The sequence below is a fragment of the Suillus paluster genome (genome assembly GCF_016628075.1).
Source record: "Suillus paluster strain FC165 chromosome Unknown EDB91scaffold_5, whole genome shotgun sequence".
Lineage (NCBI taxonomy): Eukaryota > Fungi > Basidiomycota > Agaricomycetes > Boletales > Suillaceae > Suillus > Suillus paluster.
The window spans coordinates 114,013-137,701 of NW_024537565.1; the positions used below are offsets into that span (position 1 = coordinate 114,013).

Genomic DNA, 23,689 nt, shown 5'->3' on the forward strand with positions numbered 1-23,689 from the left:
CCTTCTAATAAGGAAGTGTGGGTGCCGGTAAAAGTGCTAGCCCCTGACAAAGGTTACAAGTAAGCAAGTTTCAAAAGAGTGTTTGTGATTCTGTTTTCGCGCAAATTCCAAATTCGGAATGACAAGTACCAAGGTCGCGCGGAAAGCAGTCACTGGCTTTGTACGTTAAACGGTTCAGTGAATGACTAACGGTGATTTTGAAGCGGTACATACGTTTCAAACCAATCCCGTTCCAGATAGTAGTTGGACTGCGGGACTGCGGTCGGATGGCCTTGGCCCTGTACTCGCTGAAGAGCAAATTTGAAAGGCAAGCAAATCTCCTTCTGCCACCTAGCCCAACTCCACTACAACAGATTGGAAATGTTAGGGCGACGGACACCAACCGTATCTGATGGCCGGAAGATATGGTTTGGGCTAGAAGTCTTGGCTACTGGTTTAGTAGTCATACGTTATCAGGATGTCATAGGGCGGTTCAGCCGCCAGTGTGTACCGATTTCGGGTTGGACAGTGTCACAGCGTTTTCAATCAACACAGAATTGTGTTGGGTCTATCGATAGCTTGTATCATGGACATAAATCTATGAGACGCACCTAGAGAGCAGTGGATAGGTCCAACTTGCAGGACCTAGCAGGTGTCAGAGGCTGAAGCGCTGAAGCGTGACTATTTTGACACGCGCCTGCCACTGCTTAATGCGCCCGTGATGTTTATTTGTTTGATCAACTTGAAACTTGTTCCATCCATCGATGTTTTTTACCATCGGGAGGCATTCCAGGAATCAGAAACACATGTGAGTGCAGGGTTATGACACGAACTCTTGTATATATAGCCGTATTACTAACTAGAGGATGGGGCCGAACTTCGTCGGCAGGAACCTTGTTTACTGTTTCTGTACAGTGTAAAGTAGCAAACGATCTTCCGAAGTATTTTGTACAACATTACATAGTGAGATACATTTTTGTACAGAGGTGCGAGGCTGCAATCCTTGAGTTATTAAGTGACGAATTTTGAGCATATTGGTAGGAATATACGTAGTAGTACAACAATACTTGTTACATGTTTGGAGATCCTTTGGGTACTAGCCTGCACGATGTTCAACTGTGGAAGGTAATTAGTGTACGAACAATGATGATGCCAGTGAATAGACTGAACACATACCACAATTCTTCAAGGTGAAGACCCGGATCCTCTGATTGGTCGTTTTCCTTTATTGGTTCGTTCTGTTGAAGGTCCTGCGTTGAGGCGGCGACGTTTGAAGGGGCTGGTTGGCATGGCTGCCGGCGGTGAGAGTACAATGAGTTCTCGTAAAATGGAATTAAAAACGTCGCGCTTCGATTTGTTGATGCGATGATGGCAAAATGCCATGTGAACCTCCACAAGTGCACCTTTGAGTTTTGATTCGTATTGAAGGGGTGGGATCAGAACGTGGTTCTCGTATGCATGTCATGGTGACTTTCAACGTGGAAACTGACCTAGACATCGCCAACGGTTCTCGAGGCGAAATAACGAAAATCGTTCTTGATGAACGTGAAACAGAATTCTCGCCGACAGCTGCAATCGTGGAACTGACATATCCACCAGCATATGTTCTTATTAAGCTGAACCGTACGAAAGCGGTTCAGCTTGAAGGTCTGGAGAAGAACATAATACTGTTAGTTCCAATGGAGCGCATGTTTACCGTTATCCACGGAAATCACCCGAAATCCATAAGAAGACGGCAGCTGCCTCTCACACCAGCATACTCGTTCACGGACTATCGGTCACAAGGTCAGACCATCAATAACGCCATTATAGACATTGCGACACCACCTACCGCGGGGCTTACTCCATTCAATGTCTATGTCGCACTATCGCGAGCTCGTGGCCGAGACGGAGTTCGGTTGTTGAGATTTTGACGAGAACTTGCTGATGACACATCCGTCAGAACATTTGAGAATTGAAGATGAAAGGTTGGCAATGATGGATCGGGAGACGGAGCAATGGTGGAAAGAAAAGACGACACGTGAAGTAGTGTTAGAAGACATTGGGATGTTGTAGTACCAGTTGTGCGAGTTAAGGTGTATACTGTATGACAAGTGGGCGCTGCGAGTTTTGGTCCACGTTTCGCGATGGTGGCACAGAAGGCAAAGAGACTACGATCATGGCATACGCAACGGGTGCGAGATCTACCAGTGATGCGTCAAAGTGCGCGCAGGTCAGCTACGAGGTGTGATTAGGCAGTGCAAGCTCCACCTATTTACACCGTTCGCCACCCGGTTACACCAAAGGCAGTTACTAAGTGAGGAGGGTAGAGCTGCGAGCACCGCTCACATTCTCGTTCCATGCCAGAGTCGCCTACTTGGTAAGTAGTAAGATAAGTAGTGAGAGAACTGGATGCCAAATTTGTCCATAAATTCCCATGTGTACACAAGTTGGTTCTCTTCAGCCACAATTATCAGCCGTAGTGACCTTGTAAACAAGGTAATAATTTACTATAATTACTTGAACTTTTCAGGATCATATCATTTTATCTGATCATGATCCACACCGTACACCGGTGTGCCTACTATAACGATTAAACTTCTCTCAGTGACAGTTCAAATACAGACGAAATCTTTTCAAAGTAAAGTCGTAACTTAGTTCCATGGACAAGTTGGGCCTCTGGAATTTCTTTAGCAAACCAGTTTAATGCCTTGTCACGAGGTCTTGAGTTGGTTCGCTAAAGAAATTCCAGGAGAGTCGGCGGATGGGAGGACGGCCATCATAGCTGGAGCGAACGTTGGATTAGGATTTGAGGCCCATCGGCCCATTTTGCGAACAAGAAGCCTAGCTTGCTCATTACGACATGTAGAGACGCACTTCAGTGCGAGCAGACATTGGAAGGTATGTCCGTCATCTAATGCAGTGGTAAATAATTCATGCGCATGTGCTTAGCTCTCTACGAACGCTGCGCTGGAACTCAACCAGACAGTATTGATTCGCGGTCGCTGGAGCTGTCTTCTTTTGACAATGTCTGCTCTTTCGTTAAAAGGTTGGATGCTGAAGGGCCAGAGCGCCTGGATATTCTCGCCGCCAACGCGGGTACATAATACAGACCAGTTTAAATAACTGTCTTTTCTGTATTGTGAAGTGGTCTCCAGAGCGAGAACCTCCGAAATGGGCAGTCGTAACCTAGTCAAGTATATGTCAAGTCACGAGGTCGTCGAGGAATGTGGTTACCTATTGAGTGCTGAGGGCAAAGCGTTCTCTGACTTTGGGTAAGTTTTACAAGTTAATCAATGTCCATGAATTACTTTCACAGTGGGGGACCATCCAAGTTTTATCGAAGGGGGACAACCGCGTGCCTCAGATCATAAGCACTTACTTGCCGACTAAGTAGTATACCCCATCACAGGTGAGCGAATGACAGTACCTTCACCTTATCTGTCGAGCGGCTAGGCGGTGCCCCGCCCAGCGCTGGGCTCCATGAGGAGTATCGTAGGCTATGCCGTGTTTGCTGATCTTTTCATATACCAATATAGAAACTGCAAGCCTGCAACAGTATCGTTGGCTCAGGCTTCTGGACCGAGTAGATCCTGTCACCCAGGACACAATTGTGACTGCCAAACAACTGATACCCCTGAGCTATAGCTCGTACGACGCCCTGAAGCACCGCAATACTCTTGTATCACGTTCATTGCGACGACGACGCGCAAAAGGATTTTGGATCGTCGTGTCAGGACCACGTGCACGTATGCTCCATTTCATGATCATTACTTGCCATGAAAACGCCAAAAAGCTGCTCGTTTTGGCTCTCCGTCAACCCTCTCTACATGCAAGAATCCGCCACGTGTGAGCTTAGTTGACTGTCCATCTAACTTGCTTCATTTACTCACCTCTCAAGTAGCAATCTAAATCAGCTTCCATTCCCCATGCCCGATTTCGTGCCCGATGCAGGCAAGATAAGATCTCGCCCTCCACTCTACAAAGTTGCACATTTTCATGGTCCTCATTCTGTCACGGTCCTGCGACCTCTTTGAGTCGGCTGATCTACCAACCCGTTAGGGCCCAGGGGTACGACTTTCGGCATAATTTTCTATCCGTTCATCGGTTATACTCTACAGCCTGTATGTGAGGTTTTCTTTTGGACCTCCATTCCAGCACGATTAAGTATTCTGCATCTTATCCGACGTGAAATTCCAGATCAAGATTCAAAAGCGGGTGCCACTTTTGAATCAGATTCAAGACCAATGAAGGCGAGATGTGCCTTGCAGATATGTGCCTTGTAGATATCGATCAACCTTATTACCTCGCCTAGAAAGAAGACATCTGAGTCGGTTATGGCCAACGTGAGCCTTGCGGTCATTATCACAGGTATTGAATAACTGCATGATATACACAGGCTGCATGATCGGGAACGGTGACATGAAGGACTGAAGTCCACGACCATCCAAACGTGTCAGAGCAGTTGTCCAATCACGATAGCCGAGGTGCAGCCTGAGTGCGTACATTGATGAGATTGCCATTGCCGGTACACGCACTTGCTGAGCAATCAAGCGCACAATGATCCATGATGTTGAGGCCCAGCTGACCTCCACGAAAGGAGTAGGTGGTACTGTTTATTCCGGTACATCAATTGACGCAGCGTAAAAAGCTCCGTTTGAGTTTTGGGATCACGCTGGTAAGGAGCAACGAGGAGTTCCAGGCACCCACGGTCACTGTACATGTACTGCAACCGACTCCTTTGCTCTTGTCGGAAACCTACTCCAGGCGAAAAGTTTCTGCCAGCATCACTGAATCCCTGCGGAGATAACACGCTCCAACCTGCCCCATCGCACCCACGATACCCGAACGTTCACGGGGCCCCATCAGATCCTCATCCCCACACTCCTCGGAAGGAGTCATCAGGCTACCTCTACGGCTTATGAGCGAACGCCTCGGATCGAAATCAGGGCATCATGGAGTCGCGGGATCGATGAGGGCGTTCTGAGGGGATCTGGATGATATTCTTAAATAATAATATACCATGCAGGTGCCTAGCGACTCCGAGGTGGCGAGTTCGCAGCCCACGGCCACGGCCTCCCCACGTGCGGAACTTCTCGTCGACTACTGTATGACTCTCAGCAACTACGTTTTAACCTGCACATAAGTACCCACGTATGTACGACGTAAATGATCTATCACCGATTCATTCGCATCCAGTAAGCATCATACTAATCGCAAGTGACGACCCTCCGATTGTACATCATGATGACACATGCAGTATGTAACACGCACATCATTACTGATTCATAACTGTAAGGGGTGTTTTCATCAAGGTGACCTAAGCTTGGTTCTTGAAGTTTCATCTGCTGGTAAGTTAATAGATGACGATATGGTTGCTCTTGACGTGCGGTGATTTGATTGACGTTATCGTGTAGCACGAGTTTGCCAGGTGCGCACTCAGATGAAAATCTATTTAAACACGTTTCTTTCGACGCTCGTTTCATGACAGTGATAAGGTGTACTGGCAGCGGAAGCGACGTGGCGGTTACTCTCGCACTGATTGCTAGATGGGCATATTCTACTTAGAATGATAAGCATGGTTTTGACTTCCGCTTCCGTCCGCAGCAGAATCATCGTAAAGAAGGATGACTGTCTACGCTCTATATGGTTTGCATGGGGGAGGACTAGTACTAGATTCAGTAACTAGGCTACTCAAGGGTAATGGCCAAGCAACTCATCACGGCTGTGCCACGTCTCGAAGATCACCGCAAATGTTGGTTGCTCTCGGTCATCCGCAGCCATGCATTATAAATCGGGTATCGTAGCTATTTATGTGAACACTACACAGCATGTCGCAATCGAGACATTTTGGATCAGGAGCGTATTATAGCATCGTACACAAGGAATACAAAGAAGAGCTACATCATAAACGTAGCAGAGACACCCGTCCATGCATAAGCGGGTACAGGCATAAGCCTCCAGAAATCGTCGGAAAGGGATTAAATTAACATAACATAGTCTTGTTCCTCCCATTCAGGATGCCGTCCAGTATGATCGCGATGTCCTCTTTGGGGAAACCAAAAATCCATCCCAGTATATGTAATCTAGAAAACCCACCACCGCCCACGGCCACGGCCACGGCGTGGTTCCTTTATGCTCGCTTCGTCGTCGCCTACGCCGGGCGGTGCGCCGAGGCCAGCAACACTCGCGAAGCTCACGTATCCTGAAACCTGCTTACAAGCCTGTGATGCTGCGCGCAGATCAAACTGCGGTTGATTCACTGGTATTTTGGAGTTGACGCTCGAAAAGGTTGAGAGCATTGCCGGGTGCTGTGAGTGCGGTGAAGGAGTGGTGTATGGTGAAGAAGGTGACTTCTTTGATGGAGTCGAGAATGGCGGAGAAGGCGGAAGAGGTGTCGTCATCCACGGCGAGGTCTCTCCCTGCGATCGCGGTGATCGTGGTGATTTTTGCACGTAAGTGACAGACGTCGACTGCGAATTTCTATGCGCTCGGCCGCGATTCGATGATAAAGAAGGCGGTATTTCCACTTCAGGTGCAGTCACGTGCGACTTCTCAGATGAATGAGAATTTGAGAATGAATTTGATAGCGAGCGCGCTGATGAGGGTGGAGATGCTGATGAAGACTGCACAGGATATAGTTATCAGTATGTAATTCAGGGGCACACCGTGTGGTGCATGATAAGCGCTCACCTCATCATCCGGCGACCTCTTTATTCGCCTTTCCTCTTCGCGCATTCCCCGCTGGAGCACGCGTTCTAGGCGTGACTTCAAAACTGCCTCATGAGGCGCTGTTTCACTGCTGAGCACATAGGGACGTGGTAATGATGTCGAAAGACTTTCGTCCAGTTTCTCTTGCTGGATGGAAGAAATAGGATAGCCCTTTGAATCCGAGTCTGAGCTCGACCTGAGTAGCTGTGCATAGGACGAGTCTTCGTTCTCGTTCGGGACGTAGAAGGTCTTCGACTGAACATTCCGGGCAGAAGCTCCGCTATTCCTGCGCGACGATTGGAAGAGCAGAATAGGTTGAAAGAACTCGTCGTCATCACAGTCACTACACGTTGACCGCGACCGAGAACGTGCGCGGGAGGTGACAGTGGTACGAAGGGTATTATCTTTCCTGAGGGTATCTCGCAAGAGGCGCTCAGACCGCGATGATGATCGTGGAGGAGGTGAGCGGGGTGATTGAAGGCGTGAGGAAGTGCCCTGTGGCTGAGGAGTACGAGGAGTGGGTGCAACTATAGACATTGCAAGTGTAGGTTGTGAATGAGCAGAGGGTGTCAGTTTATTCGGTGTACAGACTCGACTTCGTGGTGAATGCGTTCCAGACGATGGGATACGTTTCGTAGGCGTTGTGTTGTCACAAAGTCTTGAGGAGGTCGTTGAAGTTGAACTAGGGGTGCGGGAGATGGATTGTTGGTAAATAGAAGGAGAAGAATCAAGCTTTGGGATGGCCATGGATGATATTATGTACTTCTTGTGTATTGTGATGGTCTGGTGATTCGCATTGACCGCCTCGCTGAAAACACGAGGATAACACGCAATTAAAGATTCCAAGTGGCAAGGGGGAAGCAAGGAGAAGATTCGTTTGTAGTAGATCGCCTGGCATGTGTGATTTGACTTGTAAAACCACACGTTCACGGCAATATCCTGCGACCCCAGAAAACGGTGTTGGCCTAGATCCGGTGTCATAGATGACGGAACGAAGCCTCTCCCTTTTCTATATAACTCCCAATTTCATTTTCTAATTTATTTTACTCCGCTTATTCCCGATAATTTCCTTTTAAAGGTCATTCTCATTGGTGCCACGCCGGGTGTCTCGCCGGATATTTACCTTTCTCATCATTCCCACCCTGAGGGAAAACAACGACACGTCTTTCCACGGCAAACAATGAGCTCCCGAATTTTACTCAGCTGCTCTCTCCGAGCGGCCGTGCCTACCGCATCAACTAAAACCGATCATAAGCTGCAACGCCACAGTTACCTTACAGCGCTGATCACCTGCGAGTCATAATTATTATCCCCCACCGCATATGCTATTTTATACGTCATGTACTTCCTGAGTTTCCCTTCCCTGTTATCTCCCTTCGGCGTCGCGACCTACGGACTCAGGTCAGTTACTGCCGTTCGACCGCGTCACTCTGCTGAGCTATCATCCGCTCCCTCAATCACTCGTTCGTACAATTTCCGCCAACCTATAACTTATCCGACCCTACGCTGGTTTAGTACTAGTTTCGGCTTCACTTTGCTTGTCGATCCGCAACCCCCGGTCAACGAGGCGTAGGCGAAGCTAGTCTCATTTCGTGGCCGCTATACTTCCGTGTTTTTCACTCATTCTACCTGTCACTGTGCCCGCGTTACCACCCGTTAGCCAGGCTGATCACTGACCTCCTCGTCGCCGACGTACTGAGTGCAATCCCGATGCCTCAACACCTGGTCGTGTCTCCGGCGTCCTTGGTAGACGGATTGATCCATGAATCTGATCAATATTCATGGCGTCAGTAATGTGATCATCGGTATCGTTAAGCCTGTACATCATCCCCGCATTTGCCAAGATTAAGAGCTTCTTGGAAGTTCATCATAGTACGTTAGAGTTTGTCGATAACATTCATACCGTATTCTCTCAAAGGGTCGTAGGGTTACGCTCCGTCGAACTATATTTGTTTTCGATGTTTGGATCCGACCGATCATGTTTGTCGATCTTCTTTTTATTTAAATTTTGGGAGTATGGTGTGGCGCCATTCCACTCAATGTCTTGGTATTACAGTGCAAAACACAATAGATGGTCCATTGGTTGAATGGTTTGCGCCGAATCCTCCATATCTGATACATTGTTCTGATATATTGTTCGTTGTCTAGATTTCTACAGCTTCACTGCATTTGTGGTTCTCGAAATCATCAGAGACATCGCAAAATGAAGCAACCCGTTTGCAAATTGTGGCTCTGGATGTCGAGATCGGGTTGAACTCAACGCTGCGCAGGTGATCGAGAATGCATCCAGATCAAGTACACAGCGCCCTACACTCAGGAATCCAAGCGTTTCCCAGCTTGCAACGTCATTACCAGTGGAAGTTCGTCATGTGGCGTTCAGAATTTCGGACGGAAACTTCTCCAACTCGCATGTCAATCGATTCAAAGGTGCGCATCACCTCCGTGATAATTATTGACACATAATGATATTCGCGATAGCCGTTCTTATCCGTGTCCTTCCATCACTCATCGATAAGTTGTTCGAATAAATCGGTGTAGCTTCCTTGGGTGCCACAAGGCACTATTCCATCGTGCATTGATCAGTGCGATTAGGCTGCTGATTATCGGGTGGATGATTGCCGGCCAAAAGAGCTCACAATTGAAATGGCCAGCTCAGAGTCATTGTCGATGAAACACAATTCCCATTTCAGTCGTATTGTGCTCCTACCTGTCTCCGAAGTTGTTCCAGTGACCTTTGCGAAAGGAGAATGACATTGACAGGATATTACGGACTCTTTATCGCGGAACCGACTACCACGTGATTAAGCGCGACCAAAAGGCCATTGGTCGTGAAGTTTGACAATGGAGCAACGTAGTTGCTGTGAGTGGCATCAACTTCTCGAGTTACATACGCGAGTGGATTTACGTGGATTTGACATTTACTTGTAAGTTAGTCGTCCAGCTAGGGGTGGAGTCATGTGGAGTGGAATGCGAGCGCTTCGAGAGGTACGCGCATCCGACGCTTCCTTTGTAGGAGGCGCTTTATTGGCCATTGGTTGAACGCAGCCAATGGCCATGTCGGCGAATGATGCTCGAACCAGTGGATGTTGGAGTGCGTCAGTACCCTTGATTCGAGTTCCCCGTAGGAAAGGTGAGCATCCCAATTACGCCATCATACGATTTGGACATAAACTCGGTAGAAGTAACTAACCTTTCGTCTACTGAATGTGGAGTCTTCTTTGCTGAACGCTCCACGCTGGTTCAGTGGCGACATTCGCATGAGACGCATGGGTTGTGACGTCGATACAGTGATGCTTAAAAGCCAGCGAACGCAGCGCCAGTGATGATGGGAATATCTTTCCTTCGGCGAGCTACAATTTCCTTGATGAGCGGGATACTCGATAGAAGCATATTCGGGTGTATTACGTCAGTCTACTTCTGTACTAAGAACATAGATTAGATACTCACCCTGGCCCCCTTCCATACCAAAAGCTTCCAGGATGCGATAAGATTCCTCAGGCACTCTGCTTATGAACCATCTAAGCGTCTTTATTGACTTTTGTCTAACATCGGAAAACGCCACGAAATTCAAATGTCATACTTACCAAGGATCAACCGGTCCTTGCCGAAGCCATGTCGAGTTGACAAATACCAGGGGAAGTCAACCGGGCAGCTGGAGACTTGCCATAGTCGATATTTTAGGAAACGCCGCGTGCCATTAGGTGCTGTTCCTGTGGCTACGTCTGATTGGAGGTTAGTCGCACAAAAGCAATTCGGAGGGAGAGAGCTTGAAGATGTTGGACTTCAGGAGCCGTATTCCGAATCCACTTCGCTGAAGTACCCTGAACTTTCAAGACGTGCCGTTAAATAATCCATAAAGGTCCATTCAAACGAATCGTTTTGGAAACGCCGGCATCAAATTGAACCATTCCAAATCTAATCTATTGTATGTGTAAGCCCAGACTCCGGGATATCGATCTTATCTTTCTCACTCATCTCGGAATCGATTACGATCGGAAGTCGAGGCCAGTTGGCCTCGAAGGACCCATCCATACTGCGCCGACCATCTGGCGGCCTTCCTATTAAGCTGGATCTTGTCTCGATGATTCAGATCATGGATAACCTTGTTGGGTTAAAGGTCGATCGCGAGGATTCCTGAGAAGCTAGGGCGTACTGGTCTAGTATTAATTAGAGGGTGTCTCATTCTTGACCCGGCCGCCCTTCGAAGTCTGGACTGTGTCAGCATAGATGAAAGGATTTCCATAAAGGCACTGTAAGATTCCCTGACCACTGAACAGCCTCTGATTGGTGGGAATGACCGGAGTAGTATGTGAGTAGTTCGTTGCTCAGATGGGGTCTAACTTACCAGGAGACGGAGATCTGCTCTTCCTAGGACTGGTTGAACTGGTATAGAATTCCGCACTGAAAGCGCAGAAGGATGCTGCGCAGAGAAGACTGTGGGGTTCGTGGATCATCTGACCGAGTATTTCTCAGTCAGATTCCCATTAGCATTCCAGAACTATCCAGTTGACCTTTAATTGAATTCATAATTCCTGCCTCCCGACGATATCGTCAACTCCTATGTTAAAGACCCGTGGTCCTCCGCAGAACCAGGCCGGGATGATACGGGTGTGGCCAGAGGTTGTCGAGTCCCCAGTGTCAGGCACTCGTCTGTGTGACTTTACTGGTCTAATTAAAGGGCAACGCTCCTTCTTCCACCCAGTGTTCCTACATCGTGGGTAGGGTGATGCCAGGGAGACGTGGAAGTTCTCGCATGTCTATGAAGCTTACCAATACCTCGAGGCTAGTCGACAGTGTTCAGTGCTTTTTAAAGGTACTGGTAAGACGACATCGATTCTGACCCGCCGAGGATGTACTCACAAAGGAATCGATTGCTCACAGGGTCTCGGAGGTGACATTCAGGCGCAGTGAGCCCACTTGGGGTGATTCTGCTTAGATTAACATCAGCAGCATGTACCGCCAGTACCAAGGTGAATTTGACAATGTGAAAGTAGAAGTGCATCGGTGCTTTCTATTGAACGTGAGTGACTGAGATATCAAAACCCAAGACCTGAATTTGTGATTGCTTGGGATTCAGTTCAGAAACAAGGCCCTGTATACCTCAGAAGGCTGCTCATATACGCAGCGTGAAAGGTCCTCCGCAGCAAAGCTGAACTCGACACTGAGTAAGCCGTGCCTTCATACACTGCAAGTCACTGCATGCATAAGCCTGTATATGAAAGGTTATGCTTGAAATAGACGGGCAGTGCTCGAAGCCAACTATATACTATTCTGTAGATAGGCGAGGTTCTGTGTTGTTCCGTGACCGCCCAGTCTATGGCATGCAAGTCCACCGGCTATCCGCTGCCGGCCCCCATCTCCAGAGGTGTATCATTGATACGCGTGAAGGCCCGTCCAGCTGGCGCGAAAGCTAGCTCCATATTAACGATCGAGGACAGGGGCTTGTCCGTGAAGTATGGACTGGCGTGAGTGCTTCGAAAGCTGCCTCGTGTGTCACACTGGGTGACAGGCTGAAGGACTTCAACATCTGACAAGGTCGAAAGACCGAAAGATGCTGATGTTCAATGTCAACTTATAGGCTTATGAGCTTGCATTAGAGAGGCGACTTACTTACTAGTCTTTCCGATCTGAGGGACCCGGCGTGGTCGAAAAAGACATGTATTTTGGGATAGCGGAGGTGGCGTCGGCCATGGAGCTTGGCTAGACTCTCACGACATTTCCCAATCAGTTTCTTTGGGCAAGGTGCTTACCACACGCCCTCTCAGAGATTTGCGCTGACATGCGGCTTGCATATTCTCTAGTGAAGCGCTGATGTGATCATCTTGCAAAAAATAGGTCAACTGCGTTATATTTTAAGTTGGTGGGTCATTTCGCCTGTGGTCCTGGATTTCCGTGGGACAAACCAAGATACTGACCTTCGTCGTTAGCAATGGACATCGAACGCAGTCTTGTCAATGGAAATCCTCCAATGTCCGACTCGCTGTGGGCTTGACAATCAGGACGGACGGGCAGGGCAGTCCGCTCACTAGCGCTGTTGCCTCGTATCCACCTGATCAACCTTAACCTGTGCCCAGCGCCCTAATCACGGTCTCACGCCTTTCTTAGCCTCTCCTCCGGCAAACTAGTGTGAACTTGATCCACCAAAGTACCCTAATTAGCGAAGTTCCCCATAGGTTCAAACATATGCGCTTACGCCCAGAACGGAGATGCCCAAGAATAACGTGTGTTCACATCGGAAAGGCGCAGTCTGTCACATGCCGACGGCTCACTGACATGAAGTCTGGCTGCCATTTCTTTCCACTCGACGACTCGTTGCTTGTTGACCTTCCAGCACGATGGCCTCTACCTCGGCCACTCTCGTGCCCCAGGCCGTAAGCTCAGGCGAGCTTACTGACCTTGTTTCGTCGTCTACAGCTGCCACCGTTTATCCTACAGATGATTCCATCCTCGCTGTTCTCAGCGCTCGATTTCGCGCTGATTTACCCTACACTAGACTCGGATCCACAAATCTTGTGGTAGTCAATCCTTACAAGACACTCGCCAACGTCAACGATGCTAACGCGAAGGAGTACGAAGAGAGATGCTACAAGGACACCAAGCTGGGCTTGGCAGATTCTCGGAGACCACCTCAGCCTCACTTATATGAGCTAGCAGCGAAAATTTATCTCCTTATGAGAAGGAGGAACGAGTCTCAAGCAATTGTCACTCGGTGAGTTACTTTGCGAATTAGACGAAACGGCAGCTGATAATATAATTCTGCCAGGGGAATCTCAGGCTCGGGAAAGACTACAAGCAGTCGCCTGCTCGTAGACCAGATTTTGCGCCTTTCGGCTCACTCCAAACGAGAGGCCAAAATTGCCGAGCAAATCAAGTCTTTCTCGCTGCTGCTCGAGTCTTTCGGAAATGCAAAAACTGCTGTGAACCCAAATGCCTCGCGTTACACACGCTACACGGAGCTTCACTTCAACGACCGCGGGCGTATCAGCGCTGCGAAGGTTCTGGCCTTTGGGCTTGATAAGTCCCGCTTGACACGCTTGTCGCATGAAGAACGATCTTACCATGTGTTCTACCAACTTCTTGCCGGAGCTACCCCAATGGAACGTGACTACATGGGTCTGGAAGGTCCTTCCGACTATGCCCTGTTGGCATCATCCAGTTGCTACCACTTACCTGCCGGCCCATTCAGTGATGACGGTATCGCAATGGATGAGTTGCGAGACGCCTTGAAGACGTTAGGTTTCAAGTCCAAGCACGTTTCATCAATATTTAGCGTGCTCGCTGCTATCCTGCTGCTTGGCAACCTCGAATTCGGGGAGGCCGATGCACAGGACGTCTCTGCATACATCCTGAACGTACCAGTTCTCCAACAGGCAGCAAAGCTGTTGGGCGTTTCCCCTGAAGAACTCAGCGACACGCTGACGTACAAAACGAGCTATGTCCGCAAGGAGCTGTACACCGTGCTACTCAATGTGCAGCAAAGTGCAGCACAGCGGGATCAGCTAGTTCGCGATCTCTATGCAATCCTGTTCGCATTCGTGGTGGAAACAGCCAATTTCAAGCTAGCCCCCGCCTCCCTAAACCCTACATGTTCCGCCACTCGCATTGTGCTGCTTGACCAAGCAGGTCATCAGACGCGGGCACCTTTGGGGTCGAGTGGCCCAACTCCCCTAATCTCTGCTCATCGGAATGGTTTTGATGATTTCTGCATCAATTTCACCGACGAAATCGTACAATCCCACATCCTCCACACCGTTTTCGATGACAGCACAGGGTTTAATAGTCGTGTCATTGCTGATGGGATCTCGCTACCGGCCGTCGTTGCTGTGGGCAACTCAGCCTGCACTGAGCTTCTTCGGGGCCCATATACCACTGAGAAAGCGTCACGGAAACCTGGCGGTCTCCTGGGTGTCGTTGACAAGGCTGTAACGTCCTTCAAATCAGGGCGTGCGGGCGATCAGCGGAATGCTGAGCTGTTGCAGGATTTGGTTGCCAAGTTTGGTGTGCACTCGTCGTTCATTACAGCACCGTCCGCGGACGAGAGGAGATCATTCGGGATCAACCACTATGCAGGTCCCTGTTCATACGATATTAGCAACTTCGTGGAGAAGGATGCTGACATGCTTGACCCTGCTTGCGTCACTCTCCTTCGCAGCTCAACTGATGCATTTATTGCGAAGCTCATGTCGGGTCCCAGCTTGTCTACGGAAAAGCACCAGAGTGATGAGGAAACTATCGTCCAAGCTCAGGTATCTTCCCGCCCCCTTCGCACGCTCACTCATTTGGGAGAAAGCTCGAACGAGAACCCTCGCCTAAACCCATCCAAAATCTATCCCGTCACTACCCAGCTCAACCAGACGCTTTGGGAGGTCTTGTCCAACATCGAGAATGTGCCGATGTGGACCATCACGTGCATTCGTCCCAATGATACTGGATTCTCCAACTCCCTTGACAGGCGTCGCGTCAAAGCGCAAATCAGGGCTCTGCTACTCCCAGACATTGTGTCGAGGAAACAGGTTGAGTTTGTTGTAGAATTTGATCAGGCAGAGTTTTGTGACAGATATCGTCCTACTATGCGCGGATCGGACGCTGAGCGCATGCGTCAGTGTGCCCAGTCTAACGGCTGGAGAGAGGGCATCGACTTTGAGATTGGAAATCAGAGGATCTGGCTGTCGTACTCGGCATGGAAGATGGTAGAAGATGTCGTGCGTTCTGAGGAGAAAGAGCAGAAGAAGCTTTCTCGCGAGGATTCACAAGAGGACGAGAGCGCCATGCTCGATGATGCCACAGACTACCCTGGCGATGAACGGCAGTCAGCATACTACGACGAACCTCCTGCCACACCATTACACGAGCCGAAAACACCTGCCATTTGATGGTTATGCTCCTTCTCATGTTGCTGCTCCTAGTTACCACGAGGGGTCGGATTCCATGATGTGGGACAAGAAACCCGAAACCTTCCGAAGCGCCACCTCCCCTTATGTCTAAATCTGCCATCTTATCCACAGATAACGCTCCCGAGATGTTAGAGGAACAGCTGCCAACCACCCGAACCCGACGTTACTGGCTTTATCTCGTTTACTTCTTCACCTGGTTCGTTCCCGACTTCCTGTTATCGTGGCTAGGTCGTATGAAGCGTCCTGACATGCGCCTTGCGTGGCGAGAGAAAGTCACCATCTGCATCCTCATCGTCCTCGGAAATGCCATTGTCCTCTTCTACATCATCGCCTTCGGTGTCATTCTCTGCCCGAACTTCAAGTATGCGTGGACGGAGAATGAAGTGGCTCAACATGTGACTAGCAATGATTACTATGTCTCCATTCAAGGCAGGGTCTACGACGTCTCCAATTTCATTCGTGGTGACCACAGCGACATCGTGGGGGAGGCAAGTAATGGTGCGGATACCCTGTCGGGGCTCGCTGGTACCGATTTGACCTACTACTTCCCCCCTCCCTTAAATGTGGCATGCGCGGGTCTTGTCAGCGACCAGACGATGAAAATTACTCCACAGAACAGTACCCTACTCCTGTTCCCGCAAGCCATGCATTCCTCCGGATACAATGCTCCGACGACTCCCACAGCTCTCGACAACCAGGACTGGTACACTGCGACCTTCAGACCAAAGATCGATCAGTATTATCTTGGTCCATTGGTTTGGGAGACAAGCGACGTCTACGCTCAGGGTACCCAAGCCACGACTCCGCGGTGAGTCATGATTAACCTTCTTTAGTGATATCACTCATCATCTCCGCAGATCATGGGCAATTTACGACGGCAGTATCTATGATTTGACGGACTATCTCTACACCCTGAACATGATCGACCTGGACGTTCCCCAGTACAACTTCCTTGACCCGAACCTCGTTGCACTCTTTGAGCAACAAGCCGGACAGGACATCACTAGCGCTTTGAACACAATCTTGGCCGCCATGGGTACTGCGAATAGTACTGCGAATATGGACTGCCTTGCCAACGCCTTCTACTGGGGAGAGACAGATTTCCGATACACTCCTAGATGTCAAGTGCAGAACTATCTTTTGCTTGCGTTCTCCAGTATCATCATGGCCTCGATGGGGTTGAAATGTGCGTTTCTATCCTATGTGGTTCTTGCTTGCGCTCACTCGACACAGTCCTTGCTGCGCTCCAACTCAATACCAAACGCTTTCCTGAGTTATTGGATAAGTTCGTGTTGTGCCAGGTCCCTTGTTACACGGAAGGAGAGGACTCCCTTCGCCGCACAATCGACTCGCTTGCCGCTTTGGACTACGACGACAAGAGGAAGCTGATCTTTGTCATTTGTGATGGGAATATCATTGGTAGCGGTAACGAGCGGCCGACACCTGCCATCGTTCTTGACATCCTTGGCGTTGACCCAGCAAATGATCCTGAGCCTCTAATGTTCAAATCGGTCGGAGAGGGCTCGCAGAAGCTCAACTACGGCAAGGTATACTCTGGATTGTATGAGTTCGAGGGCCATGTTGTTCCGTATGTTCTCCGCTTCTTATGGATGAGGTTGTTGCTGAGATTTATTTTTTTTCTTTCGTTTTAGATACATTGTCGTCGTGAAGGTCGGGAAGCCAAGTGAACGCTCGAAACCCGGCAACCGTGGCAAGCGTGACAGTCAGATCCTGGTGATGCAGTACTTGAACAGAGTGCACTTCAACGCATCCATGTGCCCGCTAGAGCTCGAGATATATCATCAGATGAGGAATGTTATTGGCATTGATCCCCGCGTTCTACGAGTACATCTTCACTGTGGATGCCGACACGGTATGCGTTTGTGCTCACCATCCCAGAAGTCTCTAACACCCTTTCTGCAGTCCGTAACTCCCCAATCTCTTAACCGTCTAGTGGCAGCGACGATATCAGATTCCAACATAGTTGGCATTTGTGGCGAAACGAAACTCCAGAATGAAGAGGGATCCTGGTGGACCATGATCCAGGCAAGTGATCTAGTATCGGACACTTTGTATATCCATGCTGATACTCCAATAGGTATACGAGTACTATATCTCCCACAACTTGTCCAAGGCGTTTGAGAGTCTCTTCGGCTCAGTTTCTTGTCTGCCCGGCTGCTTCACGCTGTACCGCATCCGCACCACTGACAAAGGCCGACCGCTCATAATCTCCAATCGTGTAATTGATGAGTATGCTGATTGTAACGTGGACACTCTGCACAAGAAGAACCTGTTCTCCCTCGGCGAAGATCGATTCCTGACAACATTGTTGATGAAGCATTTCCCTAACTTCAAGACCAAGTTCACTCCAGATGCAGTTGCGCGTACCATGGCACCGATATCCTGGAGAGTGCTGTTTTCACAACGCAGGCGTTGGATCAACTCGACTGTTCACAACTTGTGCGAGCTTGCTGTTCTCCCTGATCTTTGCGGAATCTGCTGTTTCTCGATGAGGTTCTTCGTCTATCTTGATCTGATCGGTACTTTGGTAAGATCCTTTCAAGTTCTCAGCGTATGATCACTGATGTTTTTCATCAGATCTTGCCTGCCACTGTTATTTACGTGAAGTCATCGCAACTAAGTTATCGCCGAGTTTCAGCTGACATTGTGTTTAGTTGATTTGGCTGATCATCGAGGTCGCAACCGGACAATCGCCATTCCCTCTGATTTCCATAATCATGTTGGCAGCGGTGTATGGTCTTCAAGTGAGTACCTTGTTTAATCACTGAGAGGTAATTTACGATGTCCATTCCCAGGCTCTTATCTTCATAATCAGACGAGAGTTCATGCTTGTTGGATGGATGGTGGTCTATCTTCTTTCGTAGGTTGCCTTGTTCTATATCAGATTTGTGGCTTATCTTCCGTCGTCACAGGTACCCGGTTTACAGCTTCTTCCTGCCCATATATTCATTCTGGCGGATGGACGAGTTCGGTTGGGGTAATACCCGTATCGTGCTCGATGATGGCGGAAGCAAGAAGGTCATCGCGACCAACAACGATGTCAAGTTCAACGAGTCTATGATACCGTACAAGAAGTTCAGTGGTGCGTCAAAAATTCCTTCTCATTGTCACAATCAGTAATGGTAATTCGTGCAGACTATGAGGCTGAGCATTGGGGTGACAATCAGTCCGGCAACTCGTATGGAACGCCTCCTGATCTCAACCAAGCCAACTCCATGTATCTTTCCGCCCCTCAGCCACGTCTTCCATCGGGCTCACAACGCCCGTCCGTCTACGAGTATGGCCGCTCTGAGTCAGGAGGAGACCATGACTTCTACCGTGACACAAACATGATACAAAGTAACTCGTCGCATCCCCACCTGCCCGCACCTTCGCGGCCAAGCTCTCGTGCCGTATCTGACCTCAACCGTCCGCCACCTCAGATGGCCAACTGGAGAGGACCCTCGCAAGAAAGGATCAATATGTTCACTCCGTCCAATTCGGGTCCACACGGGAGTGTGTATGCCATGACGCCGCCCGACTCACGTGTGGCATCTGGAGTCTTTAACCGCTCCATGTCCCCCGCCATAAGCTTAAGTGGTCCTCCTCAGCCTTTCAATGGAGGAATGCGCCCGACGTCGACGTTCTCCATGGCCACGACTGTGTTTGCCGGTCCCAGCCCGAACCCCAACCCCTCGGATGAGGAGCTGTACAACGCACTCAGAAACTTTTTGAGCACTCAAGACTTGATGACCGTTACAAAGAAGTGCGTTGTCCCTTACACTACTACATCATGATACTAACTTCAACACAGGACGGCATCGTGAGGCTATCGCCGCTCGCTTCCCCCGCGCGGACTTGACGCCTCGCAAGGACTTCTTGAACCAATCCATTGATAACATTCTTTCGCATTAAATAGATACATGATTTGGGACTCTTGCAAAAACTTTGTTGTTTTAAGCATTCATTTCTGGGACAGTACTAGCCTTCGGACTTAATTTACCATCTGGACATGCTGATTTAGCGTCGCGTTTCGTTTGCTCTGTAGTTATGAATTACCGCATACATACTACTCATTATATAGGTGTTGGATATTTGTTGGACATAATATGATGACGACCGCAGTGTTGGAATCTTGTTAGAACAACAGACTATTATGCATATGAACAGAACTATAATGTCTAAAGAGGAAATGCGTGATCTATGAGCATCGGTCAAGTTACTCGAATAACGAGAACCATGAGCATGAACGCGACCAGCACGACAAGTATGCTCATTATCACCAAACATGTTGTACTCCCACTCTTTCCTCTGAAGTCCCTTAACCGTATCCGTTCCTTCTTCATGAAGTCAAAGTTGCCCTCAAGTTTCTCCTGCATTGTTTCTACAACGCTCTTGTCTTTAATCAATGAATCGGAAAAGTGGGTAGCATTGCGCCGAAGCTGCGTTGCCATTAGTGCGAGTTGCTCTGAGAGCTCTTCTTGTAGTGCGCGAGAATTTTGGAGGATGGTAGGTGTAGCAGTGATCCTTGAAGTGGCGGCAGGAAGAGTTGATGGTACAAGTGGGTCGGAAGGTAACGACTCTGTCTGCGAAGACGGTATGAGGTTATCCGCACCAAGCACGCTTTGAGCTGTGTCTTCTGTCGGGATGAGGGTTGCTTCCACAGGTATGATCTCGACGTCAGCTGTCTTTGTTACAGGGGCACGTATTGATGGCAGAATTGCCTTTGGTCTCTTAAGTGGAGGAGACGCTTTCTAGTTCGGCAGATGAGCCGAGTAAAGGAGATATGTGTCGCAGTGAAGGCTGCGTACCTGTTCGACCTCTGCTACAAACGCTTCGACTTGATCCAGCGTCACGCGCAAGCGCTGATAACGATGTTCCGAGGCTCTACGGAAATACAATGAATGTGAGCCTAAACGGACAATCCGCCCTGACAGTTCCACGTACGGTGAAGCACCATGGTCATCGACCTCGACGTTCTTTAGGAGCAAACGCGCGTGTCGGATTCGCTGAGACAGTTTCAGATTATTGAAGCGACTTCAATAAGTCGGAACGAACCTGGAGAGTGCCCTGGGCTTTGATCCAGGTATCCCGCTGGGAGCTATCAGACCAATCATCCTCGGACACGGATTTCTCAAGCCTTTTTACCAGGCGGGGTAAATTAACTCTATCGTGAAGGATTTGGTCGTTAGTGCGTACGCTCATGTTGGTTCGTTAGAGAATGGGGGGAGGTCAAAGGTGCGTCCATATGTCGTGGAACTCGTGCTTAACATGCGTATAGAAGTCACGTAATGTCTATTTCGGTGATGGGAATGTCTTTCCACTTTTGGAGTATATTTCCTTTGTAGATTTGTGACTTTGGCCGCTACCTACGCGAGTTATACCCTTACCGCTCGCATACGAGAGCAAATGGACGACGTCGACCAGGAATCGATACAACGACTCGTCGAGAACGCCGAGAGAGAGCAAGATCGAGGTGGAAGCTTGGTAAGACTCGCTTCAACTCGTTGCCTTCCTCAAATGACCTCAATAAATTTATGACTAGCGGCGCGATGTGCTCACGAAACTCATCGAAATTGCTCATTCTTCAGATTCTCAGCTCAAGTGCTATGCAGCAAATCACATACGATACTTTTTTAATGATTTCCCTGACCTAGAGGAAGATGCTATCAATGTAGTCTACGATCTTTGCGAGGATCAAGATTCACGGGTGCGTCGCTTTTGGTCTCGTATGCCCTTTTCATGATGCCCCGACCGCAGGTTCGCATTGAAGGATACCGAGCAATATCAGGCGTTTCGTCTGTTCAGCATAAGTGGGTTAAACGAAATTCAGATGTGCTTGTGCAGCTTCTTCAAAGTGGTGAGTAATGCGACTTTGGAGCATATAACACACAAAGTATAACAATGATGATGAGCATATATGCGTCTAAATCTCATCCTATTCGCATGAATATCTCTAACACATTTCCCCTCCCCTAGACGAACCGGAAGAGGTCGTCGTTGTCAAAACGGCCCTTTGTGACCACCTGGACATGGATCCTAGCGTCACTTTAGGAGTCTTGTGCGATCAGATAATCCCTCCTGAGGACCCGATGGACGAAGAGGAGCAGCAAATTCGTGATCGTTTACGCTCGCTCGTGATAGCCTTTTTGAAAGTTGATGCAGTTGAGGCCATCATTCGGAAATACACCAAAACGCCTGGTACAGATACAGAGAACGTCTTTGTGAGCCAACTTCTGACAGGTAAGTTGCTGCACTCTTAGACTGTTTCGCAAAATTGAACTGACACGAACTAGGCGATCAGAAGGCTGGAAACACGCGAAGTTGAAGTGATCATAAAGGACCTGCTTCTGATGATGCCTTGCTACGGACCGGGCTCTGCGCGTGGAATGGACCTTCTTCACGTACTTCTCGATAAGGCGAGGTCTTCTCTTAACGTGAAATCGAACGACTTGGGATCCATCAAGACAATCGACTTCTACATATCTTTGGCGCACTTCGTCGCCATTGAAAAACGAGTTGCTTCCCCCGTTATTTTGTTGCGATTCTACTGTACGTCTCTGATGAGAAAACCTCTCTTGCAAAGGTTTTCTCCCGAAGAACAACTTGTTCTTGCGGGACGTGTGGTGGAGGCACTCCAAGCATGCGAAGAAGAAAGTCGCGTTCGCCCTCAAATCTGCAATAATGAACAGTTTTCGTTTCTTCGGCGACAGGTTATTGATGGGGCGCCAAATCTGTTAGAGGCAAGCCGTCCAAACAAAATCTGCGATCGATCCACTGAATGATTGACTTAGGCTCTCTACGACACAAAAATCGAGTCTTCCACCATGTGGGACACTCTGCGCTCCCTCCTGCTAGCTTGTAAACATGTAAGTCATGTCATCCAAATGGTTTTGCAAAATAACTCGTTTGCAGCGAAAAGAACGTGAAAATTGGGCAGTTCCATTTAATCTGGCGACATCCATCAGCAGATTTCGAGCGCAAGCGCAACAGTTGGAACCAGGAAACAACGGCGATGATATTCAAGTGCTCATCAGGGTTCGCAGTGGGCCGCTTTCCGCTTTCTCCATTGACGCCCATTGTTTCTTTCTGTGTTTGAGCAGTCACTAACCGAACCCTCAATGTCGCAAGCGAGTACGAGTGCAACGATCGATGGAGATGATCTACCTGAGCGCCCTGCTCATCTCCCTGCTCGACCTCAACCTGGACGTCCGCCGTTGAAAAGACCAGATATGTCAAGACCTTCGCATACAAGCACGAATAGCACAGTATCGAACTCTTGGCCAGCAATGCAAACTCGTGACTCTGACTCTGTCGCACCGCCCAAACGATCCCTCAGCTCTGGAGAAGCAACATCACAGATCAAGCGAGCAAAAACGGAAGTGACTGAGGAACGACAACTGACGCCTTCGTTGCTGAGCCGTATGACGATGCCTAACCCAGGCGATACGGAGAAGACCGCACGGAGACGTGGGGGAGCAGGAAAAAAACGCGTGGAGGATTCGTCCGAGCCGGACAAGCATCCTATGAGCGGTTATAGCATCAAAGGCGCTGCAGCACATGCCGAGCGAGGCGAGGAGTCGGGAGATCCTGCGCCTAGAACGTCGTCCTTGCTCGATAGGCTGAACAAATCGGAGGGCGTGGATGGTGGTGGTGGTCGGAAGAGACATAGAGGGAAGGCATGATCACTTGCTGGGACGTTGACATTTATGTATGCGCACTGTCGCCTAATCTTGATTAGCATGAACATTGGCTAGGCTTGTGTGGATCATTGTAAACGCAACAATTCCGTCGATGCGTTTCAAATATTCTATGCGAATAAAGACAGTCTGCAGTTCAAATGGATTCAGAATCTCATGAAATTTAATTACATAGTGCTGTGTGCATGTTGGGGAGAGTTGAAAGTGCACAAAGCCATGGCCAGGCGTGCCAGTGTGCAGACTAGATCCACAACAACTTGGTCGATTGTGCATCATTGAGATTCGACAGGCTTGTCAGACGTCCAGGACTGGCGCCCAATACAAAGTTGCTCACAAAACCCGGTGGCTTGCTGGCGTAATAGTTTGAAATTTAAGTAGCAGGATAACCACGCACCAAGAAGTACTACATCGTATCAAGCCTATGCA

At 49.0% G+C, this 23,689-nt stretch overlaps 6 protein-coding genes across 6 annotated transcripts; 4 read left to right on the forward strand and 2 right to left on the reverse strand.

Annotated features, from left to right (window-relative positions):
• Positions 1–1,724: 1,724 nt before the first annotated feature.
• On the forward strand, positions 1,725–1,989 carry EDB91DRAFT_1009470 (uncharacterized protein; the record flags this gene model as incomplete). The annotated part of the gene is made up of 2 exons (XM_041312388.1): positions 1,725–1,857; positions 1,922–1,989. Coding segments are annotated over 2 exons (201 nt in total), but the record flags the coding sequence as incomplete, so codon positions are not given.
• A 4,055-nt stretch (positions 1,990–6,044) lies between these two features.
• EDB91DRAFT_1243547 (uncharacterized protein) lies at positions 6,045–7,416 on the reverse strand (the record flags this gene model as incomplete). The annotated part of the gene is made up of 2 exons (XM_041322311.1): positions 6,045–6,584; positions 6,652–7,416. 2 exons carry the CDS (start codon positions 7,414–7,416, stop codon positions 6,045–6,047), a joined length of 1,305 nt encoding a protein of 434 aa, XP_041181985.1.
• Positions 7,417–7,829: 413 nt separating this feature from the next.
• Positions 7,830–8,290, forward strand: EDB91DRAFT_597501 (uncharacterized protein). Its single transcript, XM_041327819.1, has one exon. The coding sequence runs from the start codon at positions 8,009–8,011 to the stop codon at positions 8,240–8,242; it is 234 nt and encodes a 77-aa protein (XP_041181986.1). The 5' UTR covers positions 7,830–8,008; the 3' UTR covers positions 8,243–8,290.
• A 4,714-nt stretch (positions 8,291–13,004) lies between these two features.
• On the forward strand, positions 13,005–19,478 carry EDB91DRAFT_1234729 (glycosyltransferase family 2 protein; the record flags this gene model as incomplete). Its single annotated transcript, XM_041321240.1, has 13 exons — positions 13,005–13,378; positions 13,433–15,478; positions 15,613–16,371; positions 16,421–16,749; positions 16,797–17,151; positions 17,216–17,399; positions 17,487–17,609; positions 17,662–18,111; positions 18,239–18,328; positions 18,380–18,444; positions 18,497–18,666; positions 18,720–19,333; positions 19,392–19,478. 13 exons carry the CDS (start codon positions 13,005–13,007, stop codon positions 19,476–19,478), a joined length of 5,646 nt encoding a protein of 1,881 aa, XP_041181987.1.
• A 194-nt stretch (positions 19,479–19,672) lies between these two features.
• Positions 19,673–20,828, reverse strand: EDB91DRAFT_1104433 (uncharacterized protein). The gene is made up of 4 exons (XM_041317387.1): positions 20,622–20,828; positions 20,511–20,572; positions 20,375–20,450; positions 19,673–20,317 (listed from the first exon to the last, which is right to left on the reverse strand). The coding sequence occupies exons 1-4, from the start codon at positions 20,766–20,768 to the stop codon at positions 19,778–19,780; spliced, it is 825 nt and encodes a 274-aa protein (XP_041181988.1). The 5' UTR covers positions 20,769–20,828; the 3' UTR covers positions 19,673–19,777.
• Positions 20,829–20,870: 42 nt separating this feature from the next.
• On the forward strand, positions 20,871–23,384 carry EDB91DRAFT_1104437 (uncharacterized protein). Its single transcript, XM_041317388.1, has 8 exons — positions 20,871–21,050; positions 21,109–21,273; positions 21,324–21,423; positions 21,543–21,805; positions 21,860–22,306; positions 22,358–22,432; positions 22,479–22,601; positions 22,667–23,384. Exons 1-8 carry the CDS (start codon positions 20,973–20,975, stop codon positions 23,246–23,248), a joined length of 1,833 nt encoding a protein of 610 aa, XP_041181989.1. The 5' UTR covers positions 20,871–20,972; the 3' UTR covers positions 23,249–23,384.
• The last annotated feature ends 305 nt before the right edge of the window (positions 23,385–23,689 follow it).